General features: G+C 38.2%; 1 protein-coding gene across 1 annotated transcript; it reads right to left on the reverse strand.

Moving 5' to 3' along the window:
• Positions 1-2,203: 2,203 nt before the first annotated feature.
• Positions 2,204-11,433, reverse strand: LOC141899545 (uncharacterized protein C56G2.4-like). Its single transcript, XM_074785916.1, has 9 exons — positions 11,156-11,433; positions 9,852-10,115; positions 9,512-9,744; positions 7,750-7,912; positions 7,503-7,607; positions 7,009-7,141; positions 5,820-5,950; positions 4,900-5,176; positions 2,204-3,778 (listed from the first exon to the last, which is right to left on the reverse strand). Exons 1-9 carry the CDS (start codon positions 11,226-11,228, stop codon positions 3,595-3,597), a joined length of 1,563 nt encoding a protein of 520 aa, XP_074642017.1. The 5' UTR covers positions 11,229-11,433; the 3' UTR covers positions 2,204-3,594.
• Positions 11,434-12,571: the final 1,138 nt, after the last annotated feature.

The following is a 12,571-nucleotide window of genomic DNA, read 5'->3' on the forward strand; positions in this document are numbered from 1 at the left end:
TGTGGGAAAATGCATCTATGAGCAGCAAATTCAAAAAAGTTTCGTGGCCCCAACCTCCGCATCGAACGTGTTTGCTCGCTGGTGACACCACCGACTTATTGAAAAAAATATTCCACTAATCCTAGGCCTCTGGTCGTACCATTCCAAAATTGCTTCCGCAAGCCCTGAAGTATATCATCTGCAGAAGTTGGCTCCATATGTAGGGAGCCCGGAGAGGTGACATGGTGAAGATTTTTTTTTTTTTCGTTCGAACGAAATGTTTTTCGAACGGGTTGTAAACGGCTGGGACTTAATTGTCTATACCATTAGGTAGAATTTGAAAAACTTAACGTTCCCATGAAAAGAACATATCTTTTTTATGTCACCTTTGGGGCTTCACATTTGGTATTCAATATATTTACATTAATGTACATTCAATAACAAATGGAGTCAATTTCGTCCGTCTTTTATATCCCGAGTGCATGAGAATATAACGATAGGAAAAAGGAAAGGCATTTCGAGCATCGTCACGAACTGAAATTGCCGTGACCAACAACCGTGACGAAGATAATATAAATCATGCTGTTTTCAGCCGCCAACGAACAATGTTATTTAGTTGATCTTTAAGTGATTTTTTTTTCAAATCGCCGATGTATATTTGGGAACAAAAGCATACACGTTTCTTCCAGTTGCCATGTCCAACTGTGTGTCACTTGTAGAGCCGATATACTGAAAGTCAAATATGACAAACAAAAACGAAACATGTCCGCAATGGCCATACATCTCAGATACAAAATACCGGTTTTTTTTACTCGTGTCTACTGAGAATAAGAAAAGATAGCCGAAACCGAAGACGGCTACAGCGAAAACAACAGACGACATGGCTTGCGGTTCGCGTGAAAAGGTTTCGGGCATGGTGAATGTATCACTTACAACCTCCCTCGGATGCTGGGTATGAACCCTTCCTTCTCGGTGGTGGTTGTCAGGTCTGATCCATTTGATCCGTTGAATAGTCATAACCGAGCACCAATTGATACATGTTCGGATGAAATCAAGCTCGGAAAATATAATTGATGATCTTCAACGCGACCGTTAACCAGGGGCGGATCCAGACGGGAGCACAAGGAACACCTGCTCCCGTCGCAATTTTCCCGTGCCCTTTTGAAAAGACAATATTATCCAGGGCACTTTTTCCACCCGCGACATCAATTCTTAAATTGCCCCCGAGTGCCTAGAAATTGCATCAAAAATTGCACTGAAATTTCCAAATGTTCCAGACCATTGTTTTGGCTGTGTGGATACTTATAACTTGCCCTTTTTTCATCATATTATGTTCATATTCATTTTCTGTCAAAGTCTGCCCCTGGATCCGACCCTGAGAACGTACCAGTCTTTAATAATAGTGAATTTTTTGTAATGACAGGCCTCCGCATATCAACGCGTACTGACGCGGTTAGACGAGAAGATATCGAATACTCACAGTTTATGCCACAAATCCTTTTTTTATGAATCAACATTTATGATTTTCAGTGGCGCATGATAACAGCTAAATCAAAATTATCAGGAAGTTATCATATATACGCATTGACTTAGGAGTATGAATTTAATCAAATGATTATGGATTCATGTGTTTCATAGTCAAAGTATCCGAGACTTTGAATCAACTAGTTAAGCACAACTGTTTCGGCAGCCCAAGTTTAGATTCAGATACAATAGCACACCCGTCAGTCACACTTAGTAAATAACAAACATTTTTCTTTGCATCTGCTTTTAGTAGAGAAATTCTGCCATGTCCTTCCTTGGACTTATTTCTTTTTCCGGTGAACTAACTTTCATTTGTTAAATTTCATCGGAAATTGCTTGTGTGTGCGTGTGTGTGTGTCGGGGGTGGTTGTTGAACATAAATACACGAAATGACGTCACAGAACATCCGCATAGTGCCATCGTTCGGCACGATGCGCGAAAACGAAATCCATTCACATCTGCCCGATGGAACCGTATACATAAAAAAATTCGATCGTATTTTTTTTAAAATCTCGTCCATTTGATTTTCACTTTCCTTTAAATTAACTCAAACAAATGTGGTATAAAACCACGAGGCAAGTATGTAAATCGTATACGAGTTGTCCTCGGCCGTCAAATCGAAAAGGTCTAACATGTATGCTGAAAATTCATCAACGATGATATACACATGTATTACTTTCAAAATAAACGTTAGATTTATTCAAATAGATATATCTGTGAGGCATGCAATGATAACCGTACATTTATGAAGGCTATTAAACGGATAGACGGTCGAGCGACCATCACTTTTTTCATCGCCGACTATTCGGTAACAGTAATCTGCATGTGACAATAATCACCAAGGTTACACGGAAAATTTCTCAAAGGCTGCACGCGTGTGTTTATTCATTCTGTACAGACGACACCGCCGGCACCGTGGAGCGGGATGGGAATGGGTAGGGATGGGCAGGCTCCAGAGATAGATAGGTTACACGAACATAGATACAAATCCCGTAGAATACCGTAGAGAAATTCACCGAATGAAATATCTGTTACATATTGTGACGATACATTTGATATTGAAAAACTGGATACCTCAGGGGCGGATCCAAGGGGAGGGTGCATGGGGTGAAATTTCACGGGAAAATAAAACATATTAAACTGATACCTAAAAAGTTTAGATTCATAAGTTTGAACCTCCAAAAATGAGTTCATGTTTTGGAATGAGCATTCTCTCGAGGTGCCCTATTATTTCTATATATGATGTGCTCTATTTTGGGGATGCACCCTGAATCAGACCCTAGATCCACCCATGTACCTCAAACATTCTTAGCCTTTCAGGTCACGAAATACGTTTATCGATACATATTGCGATTAATATGATATAACAGTCTCTTTCGCTATGATAGCATTTTTTTGTTTTACATTTATCTGTTGTTATTAAGAACTAAAATAAAGATAAGAAATGCAAATATTTTCAATATTTCAATATTGGTTATAACACACAGTATAGAATAAAATAAATTGATATGACTTAAGATTGACTAAAATCGTTGACCCGCGCGAAAAGCAAACATAAAATCATTTGATGCGTAAATACAAATAATGTTTGATAGATAAAATCAAAAATACATTGTATTTTTTATAAAATACATAGGAATATTGGCAGTGGTAAAATTAGAGATCAGTGGTAAAAAAAAACTTCACATAGGATATATCAGGGGAATATAAAAACGATTTCTTCCAAAGCTTTGTTCAGAAAAAAATCGTGTTCACTTGCCGTGTGTCATCTAAGAATATTCCCTGCACACCGTGACGTCATGTACTATATACATGTGACGTCACAGCAGCTATAATCTCTTCTCCGATGCGTGTAAAACACACGCAGACACTATCACAAATCAACAATCTCGATATATAATCGAAACAAATATAAATTACATGAAATGAATTAACTGAAAATACTGCAGGGAAATAGAGATCGTTTCAAAAAGACCATATCGTTATGCGTTTCAATTTCAAAATAGAGTATTGCATGCGAGGCGCGCGACCACTGTGGCGCGGTTTCGACAAAAACACGGTACGAAAAAAACCCAATGAACTGTTGTTTTTTTATTGTTCGTCAGAGCATGGGTTGCTGTAACCGGGAACGTTTTGACAGACGGCGTCCTCGCCGAAACCGAGAACCTTTCCGAATTTATACCGCACGTACCAATCCGGTTGAACGGTCATCCACGATGCGCCGACGAATTTCAGGCCCTTATCGGATACAAAATTTTCGACATCGAACAAACACCTACAATGAAAAACGAGATTTGTTTTAACACCATATGCCGCAGACGGGGTAAAAATATACGAGTATATTTCACAAAAAAAAACAAGAAAATCAACAGAATAAACAAACCACACAAAGCGTCATATTGACATTATATGCGTGGTAAATAACACTCGATTCGCATAAAAGGATTTAAAGATTTTTCAATTTTGTTTTGTGGCATCTGCGTTTGGTTTGATTCAATCGTTTAGAATCATTTTGTGGTAATGAGTTTAGATTCATAAGCTTGTTCTCCGCTTGAGCTTTCTTCCGAGGTGCCCTCGTAATTATATATGATATGCCCTTTTTTGAGGTAGCACCCTTCCCTCGGACCTTAGATCCGCCCCGTATGGCTCTGCGTAAGGAACGTATCAAGAATCACGTGCGCATTTTTTTTATGATTGGAAGAGGCCTTTTTCGTTGCGGTAAAAGGGGAAGGGGAATTGCGGAGGGAGAGTTGGAAACATGCATGCCTAACGCATGTAATGTAATGCTATATACTCATCGGTACTCTCGTGATGAACTGTCAGTAATGGGCACATAAAACGAGTGATGTTTTTCGCCTGTTGTAATTAATTTTGTCGCCTTACCCAGCAATTATAATTCCCGCAACGGCATCAGGCCATTAAGGCACTTGTGAACACCGTAGCGATGTATGTGTATATGAGATAAACCATTGCAGCTGCCAGCAATCAAACTGTTCCCAACTTCCGAGTAATAATCATAGTATTATCTGATTTTGTGCGAATTATTTTATTTTGATTGGCTCCGAGTCAGAGAATGCAGAGATGCCGTGTTTATTGACTTGCTCCTCGCCACTCACACCTAACCGTGCGGACCATGAAAATTGGTTGAAAAGTGTGGTGAAAATAAGAAATTGTTAAGAAACCCATAACGCAAGTTCTAAAATTTAAGCTTCAAATCAAAACATGAAATAAGAAACTTTCTAGACATCTTGGACTTTCACTTTTTCACTTTTTTCTAGGTCGTTTCGATGGAAATGTGTATAACGTCGTTTTTTATTTCAATTTTGGTACCGGATGAAACGGTCGAAAAATCTCCAAATTGAAGAACTGAATAAAAAAAGATCGCATGCAACTCACCGTCCTTTAAAAAGTGGGTGACAGTTGTCATAGGCATATTTCGCTAAATCCTTAGCAGTTAACGACGTAGTTGCTTCCGTATGCTCGTACACGACAAAATGATAGAAATGTTTTGCGTCAGGTGGTAGCGGCCCGATGTATTGTATAAGTTCTCTACCCGTGTTGCCATCGCCATTTTTTATGTCAGTCAGCACCCAATGCAGCAACGGCTTGCGATAAGTTCCGGCGGATTTATCTTTGACGTCTGCGGCTAGGAATAAAACTGTGTGTCGTTTTGCTGCAGAGAAAAGTATAATCTTCAGTGTTTTACAAATGCATTTTTCGTTTTTTACATTTTTCTTTAGATCATATCATGAAACATATGATAATGATTTGATAATGATTTTCATTAACCATTTTGAATCATAATAATTGTACAATAGTAATACGAATACAAAAATTCAAGACGCCTGAAGAAACCTTTTATGATTTATAGGATATTCATTCCACCTTTCCATATTTTGTTGCGAAAATAAATCCAAAATCTTTAATTCGATCGAGATGACTCTGAAAACTGTATGTCATCTGACCGATAGACAAATGTATGCTATTGGGAGAAAATATTCGTATCGATTCCGTTCCGAATCTGAATATGATTATCGATGGGCCATTATTCATCCAACTATAAGTGTATATGACCTGTCTAAAGGCCGCTCGGTTCGGCACCTTTTTACTCATGCAACACATCTAGCGATGTACGAGAACTGCAATGAATGAACTCTCTCAATGGCCATTCTAAAGCGCCATGTAATGGGACATGTCGACCCTTCCAAGGCCGTATTAAAGCATTGCGCACCGCGAGACCTAGTTCACCTAATATGTTGATTATTCACACGAAACGACCATAAAACTACGATTTCCGTCGGTTTCTCAATACTTACTACTAATTTTTTGTTCTTTAAATGGATAAAACGCGCGAGGTATGATGTTGATAGTTGGTGGGTAACCAGTTCTAGCATTCACCGAGTTCACGATTCCGCTGCCAATTGGATTCAAATAAACGGTTTCCTCTCTATAAACAAACATATAATAAAAAATTATCTCTTCTCGCAAAATTATGAAAGATGATATTCTTCACGACTTAAACTTTAATTCAAGGCGTTAGTGTTATTTCTATTTTTGAAACGAATACAGCTCCACAGTTAACCAGATGAATTCATATGAAGAAATCACAACGAAAAACACCGCATAATATGTAGCAATCAGTATTATTAAAATGAGATTAAAAAGAAAATCGGTATAAAGTTGGGGGATTGTATAATCACGTATCCCGTTTCCATCTAATTTCAAGCTTATTGGAATATCCCTTCTGCTGCATATCCGACTTTAGGCGGATTTTCATTTTAATCTCATTTTAACAATACGATTGCTACATATTATCCGGTGTTGTTCGTTTGTGTTTTTGCGCAAATGTAATTTTGTCGAACGATAAAGTGCAATTCAAATTGAAATCCATCTATGTAAGTAGACGTTTTACGAACATAGAGCATGATATTTGTAATGCCCAGTGGATTGAGCATACGCAGTCACGACACAAGCGCAATCGCCAGGGGTGTATTTGATTCAGAAATTAATTAAAGTGAACTTTGAATTACAGTTTCATTAGCAACCTAATCGTTTTTAATCACCACAGATGCGCATTATACCCATGGTATTAAATCATTGTGTCATAATCATGTGGGCAGTCGACGCATGCTTAAACGCTATTTTATAGTTGAGTAGGCGAAATCCGCGAAGTGGGTATAAGTAATCAAGAATTAAATCCCGGCCATGTCACTCAAAGTTGATGGGTTAATAGAATTTTTTGTTTTACTTTTCAAAAATTAAGTATTTTATCTCGGATATTCTTATTTCTACCTAACCGCCATACGAACTTTACCGAGTTAGTTTGTATTAAATTCATAAAATACGATACAGTCTATCTGTATGCATATACGGATTACTTGAATGGTCTTCGTAACGGATAGGTTTGCGCTGCATCGCAGTTCGTTAATATTTAATCGTATATTTCAGGGACGAAGCCCATTAATGCCACTTGCTTCCTGGGAAAATGCGAAGAAGAATACGTACTTGTAAGAATGCGTCCTGCAACAGACGTCGAACTGTATGGCGGAAGTCGTGAACGAAACATTCAGGAATGTCGTCTGACTAACATGAGCGGGGAGAAAACTGCGAAACGGTTCTTGTTGTCGTTCTCCAGTTGCTAATGAGCAAATAAGAAAAAAACGGATGGGTTTAGGTGACTCACGTCTAAGTAAATAGGATGACTAAAACTTCCCAGTAAAACGTCTTATGTTTGTATAACCTATACATATTAGGCTTTACACGAAACATTTTCTTCCATGGATACACCATACAAGTATACTAAGATAACCTTATAATTTAACCGCTTTATTGATACAAGTTACAAATCATGAGATAAAGACTTTGATGAAGATGTATTTCACGTCACAAATTAATTAGATTGATGATAAAAACACGCAAATAAGATTCGCGAAAATATATTCTCTCGTTGGTTATGCATATTATCAATTACTTTATGTAATTCGACATCGGAAACTTACCTTCTTTTACGAAGTGTGGGCAGTTGTTCACGAATCCGGTGTCTAAAGCTTCTTGCGCTGAATACTTGTCGAACGATATCATAATCCAATTCATCGCTACGGGACCTTTATATAATGAGGAAATCTTAGAATATAAGTCTAAAGCTTAATTGAAAATTTTGGTAATCTTTATTACGTATTACCTTGTCTAAAATACATTTTGTGTAATGCATATACATGTATATATAGCAAAAAAATGAAGACTTACCTACTAGCTTAGATTTATCGACGAATTTCTTGAGTATTGATTTCGGTAGTGATCTTAGGTTTCTGATATCGGCGGACGACTTTCCCTTCTGTTTGAACAATATGAACAGGTAGGGATTCGCTATTGGACGGAAGTTCAACGGTCGTTTATACGGAACCAGTTCCTAGAACAAATTTGTATAGAATTGATAGAAAAACCTGTGGAAAAAATAATCGTATACAGATTGTAAAACATTATGGTATTTTGGGAAATTGAAGAGAACTAAATGCCATCATATTGAAGGACCCAATTCACAGATTTGCAGTGTTATTACTTTTCAAGGGCGGATCTAGGAATCTTTGAAGGGGGTAGACCTGAAAATTGGAATGGACATTTTATTTGAAAAGGACAGATTTGGAAGTGCGAGGGCTGCAAGCGCGAACATTCGTTAGGGTTCTGGTGGCCCTCCCAGAGAAATCCAGGATCAAAAGGGGCATTTCTGGCCCTCATCACTTAACAGGGCCCATTCGGATTTGTTTTTCATCTTTAAGCTTGTCATGCAAAAAATGTTCCAGACGTTTTGGCAGGCACGTTCGAATTTGGAAGGGGGTAGACCATCACCTCCTAAAGCCGCATCTGGGAGTATAATGTATTGAAATTTACTCGTAGTGCAGTTACATAACAATTAGAAATCTTCAGAATATTAGATCACAATGTGAAAACGAAATAAGTTTGATTCTAAGTTATAGTAACCCACACTCGCGGGACGTAGGTCTCGATGTTGCGTTGGCGAATATATTTTTGCCGATGGTCTCCGTCGTGGAAAGCATATAGTTTATTCCGCGGGGTACGATGCTAATGGTGCGACGCGAAGAATCATTTATTGTTCACCGATGAATTCCGTGAAAAAAACACTCGGAAATATTATCTTTTTTTCTAAAGGTAAATGGATCCGCGGGGAGCTGAACGACGAAAACACGGTACCGACTACGAACAGCGGAAAGCGTGGTTGGCTTTCGTGATAGTTTTAATTAAGTCGTTGGACGTTATGGTAAACAGTCCAAACACGATTAGAGCTTCCCCTCGTCGACTATACTTATATATAACATCCTAAATTTCATCGTCGCACAGCCATTGATCAATTTATTATTCCACATGTAAATCGTATCAAAGATCATTCCCATTAAAGTAGCAATATGCTATATTAGAAAATGTTTTACCGTGTATGTAGTTCATAATAGAATTTTGAAATGAGATTCTAAAATGAGATTCTTATCAAACATAAATCCCCGAGGAAAAAAATCAAACCTCATCATTATGTATAAATTTATTGCATCTAATGGACTGGTCAATATTTTATAGTCTAACTCTGATTGTTGTTCACAAATTAATACCTGCAGTCGTGGTCTATCAACAATGGCTACAGACCAATTGCCAATGGTTTCGATTCTGAAGACGCAGTTATAGAATAAGATCGTTTTAGAAGAGTAAATCATTTCATATTCTTAACTTCGCTGCACCTCTAACCATGGACTCTATCTAAAAACTTCGTTAGAGTGCTTTTACCTTCAAAGATAGAACTATCTTCGATCGTTTTATAGACCATTATCCCGGGGCTGGATTCTAACATCAGCCCCTATACGGTACAATAATATATATTTGGTTGAATCATTGAGTGTAATATGGAAACATCACTGGTTAACATTTGAATAGCTTCCTCCGAGCAACACTGACTGATTTCTGTAAAACTGTTCTTATATAGGTGATAATGATACCAACTTACCTTTCCTTGATTAAGAGTGTTTCCCGGAATGTCGACCCATAAACCGTGTATATTTCCGAGACCCGCGTCGACTATGATCAACGTATGCAAAGTACGCCCGCTTTTGCCGGTCCACGAAATCTGGGGTCTAAATCTCGTTTGCCAAGGCGTCGCTTCTACACGACCGGTCGGATACGCGTAGAATACTTTCGAAGATTTCTGTTCCACCACGTCGTTACAGCCTATATATCTACCTAGTATATTTAGGAGAGAATTAACGGGGATGAATCATATCTGTTGAAATTCAGTCAAAGAAAAATATTTTTCTTATTTTAGATTTTTCAATGTGGGAACTATGTACCTGGTGGTGACTTGTAGCGAACTATCAGCCGTTTGTTTAAATTGTTCATCATTTTAGGCCCGCGTTTTCCGAACAGACGAGTTGCCAGGCTCTCCGGGCGCCGATCTGGATTGTAACAATCTATCGGGTCTGTTTTCGCGTTGAAACATCTACGTTGCCAACTTCTGCCGAACCAGAAATAACCTTTACTCAAAGCGCGGTATTTTATTTGGAAGATCTGATGCCCCGTTGAGCCGCAATTATTGCATTTCCCTGCGCCAGAACCTGCAAAAAGTAACCGAAATTCCGGCTTTCATTAAAGTCCGTCGGGAAAACGAAATTAGATTAAAGTTGAAACTGAATTTCTGATTGATGAGTCTCTAAGATGCCTCATCTATCTTTATTTTGCTCTCAACGCATCATGGTGATGTATAGAGCAACAGTACGGTGATAAAATCATTTCATTGTTTTTTATTTCCCTTATCGTTGAAATATCGTTTAGCGTATACACGTTTATATATTGCAACCGCTCCCAATGAATAGCCATCATCTCCGTAAATATTCGAGTAGATTAGAGAATATCGAAGAGTGCACGACTACGCGCCAATTCAAATTTCAATATTTCGGTTTGGAATATTCATGAGCTTTTTTGACGACGCTTACCCGGCGAATTTTTCAGTTTCATAGGAATATTAAATGGAGGGTTTCGTGCGCGAGACGCTATACGCGATAATGTGAAATATAGACGGGCGGCACATCGGTGAAAAATATGTTTGATGTACAGCTCGCACGATTCGTTTTCATTAGACGAAATGATGATTGAGAAGCGAAAAGATCGCATAAAAGGATAAAATGACAACTCAATGCAATACCGATAACGACCGAACTATAGCAACCGAGTCGCATAACACTATATCCCGCATACAATAATAACATTTTGTTATTTTGTTATGGGTTCTGCGTCCATTATTTCTTTTTCGCCATAGAAATAAGTTCATTATACCTAAATATATGTAATCATTTATTTAGTGAACAACAAAAAGAATTTAATTACACGCGCAACGGCGAATATATTCAAATTTTGATTTTCAAGATTATTTCGAGGATTCATCAACGGATAAGTTCATATACCCGCTATATACCAAAAACAAAAATTCATAAAGACTATAATAAATTTAGCCAATACTCATTTTAAAAGCGCTTAGTTTATTTTGAAAACGAATTCCCCTTAAAAAAAAACGGAAATTATATAAATTATATTTATATAATCGTTACCATCATCATTGCTATCATTATCAACAAAATAAAGAACAAATTCAACTTACCGAAAACTGATATCGAACAAATTATGAAAAATAAGAAAAATCCGTCAAATACAGAAAGCTGGTGCGCAGCCATGGTAAATAATCCTGTCAAGTGTGTGAGTGAGTTGAGTACTGGTGTTCATTCAATGACACGCTGCAATAATGTTGTCTGATGTGTCTGCGTCCGTACGTATACGTATATCTATACAAATAACAGTGACAGATTGTATCTAAATGAGATGTGTTGATCTGTCTTCGTCGGCGGAAAGTTTGATTTCTGCCGACGCGGGCTGTTTCGGATTTAAATAGCCTCGCTAATAAGGTCAATAAAGAGCAGCTTTTTGTAGAGCTGACAAGTAAAACTGATGACGTATGTAAAAGCTTCTATTTAAAACTCTACGTAAACAACCTACAAACCCATATTTGTGCATCGTTTAATGCGACCACGTCGGCATAGTGCCTCATATTCCGCGAAATAATTCGATCATGCCCTGAATATCTAGGCTATTGCTACAATAGGAGGACGGGCTGAGCTAATTAAAACATCATTATCGGTCACTTCAAAGCACGCCCAGAGACCCTAAAATCGTTTTATTTGTGGTCATATTTCCCAATAACACTATAAATTCTCAGAAGTTTGATTTTATTGCCACAGTTTGATATACGCGGTAATATGAAAAATATTTCACGAATGTCGTAAGGAGTTGCAAGGCGTGGGATTTAAGTTCTCGGGTATCTTATTCACATGTTTCGCTTCGTCTTTCAGTGTTCCACGACACCATTCGGAACTTTGCATTCACTATTCCCAAGACTTATCTCATTTACACATATCGAAACAGGGAACAAGGTCGTTCCAGTTGCAAGGGGACGGCGTTCTATGGCCAGAAACCCGGAAACGGCCGACACGTGTTTCGATTGCAGATTGAATATTTATTCGCAGAGAACTCTACAGGTTGGAACATCAACGAACTGAATCATGTTCAGAAAAAGTGGTCAATATTGTGTCGTCTGTACGTACTGGAATGATATGACGAACGTCCATCTAACACCTGCCCGATACGATGTAGATAAGGCAGCCAACGAAATTAACCCCAATCAGTCGCTTGCCGGTTCAGGCTGGTTGGAATATTGTTTGAATGAAGTTATATGATTTATACAAAAAATTCTGTAAATTCGACTCGACCACCGATCACACGTCACAACTAAGCTTACATCTGTACTTCGATTTCCGATTTCAAAATCAAACCCGCTGTTACGCTCCCGGCAGGTGTGGTTGATTTGTGACACCAAATCAAAACAAATCAAACGGAATCTAAAAACACCTGATAAATAAAAGCCCGATTAATGTGATAGCTTGGGCGTGTGCGCGTGCGTAACATTTCCCAACATGTCACCTGCCGAAATTTTCGGGTCGGACTTACAGTCGTCAGGCTCCTC

The sequence above is a fragment of the Tubulanus polymorphus genome, chromosome 2 (genome assembly GCF_964204645.1).
Source record: "Tubulanus polymorphus chromosome 2, tnTubPoly1.2, whole genome shotgun sequence".
Lineage (NCBI taxonomy): Eukaryota > Metazoa > Nemertea > Palaeonemertea > Tubulaniformes > Tubulanidae > Tubulanus > Tubulanus polymorphus.

What these genes read in the sequence shown, in the direction of transcription:
- LOC141899545 (XM_074785916.1), bottom strand. Translation starts at nt 11,228, where the DNA reads ATGGCTGCGCACCAGCTTTCTGTATTTGACGGATTTTTCTTATTTTTC. An exon ending in CGATAAATCTAAGCTAGTAG is followed by an intron (nt 7,608 to 7,749) that starts GTAAGTCTTCAT and finishes CATTATATAAAG; the next exon opens with GTCCCGTAGCGATGAATTGG. An exon ending in CACCCACTTTTTAAAGGACG is followed by an intron (nt 3,779 to 4,899) that starts GTGAGTTGCATG and finishes TTTTCATTGTAG; the next exon opens with GTGTTTGTTCGATGTCGAAA.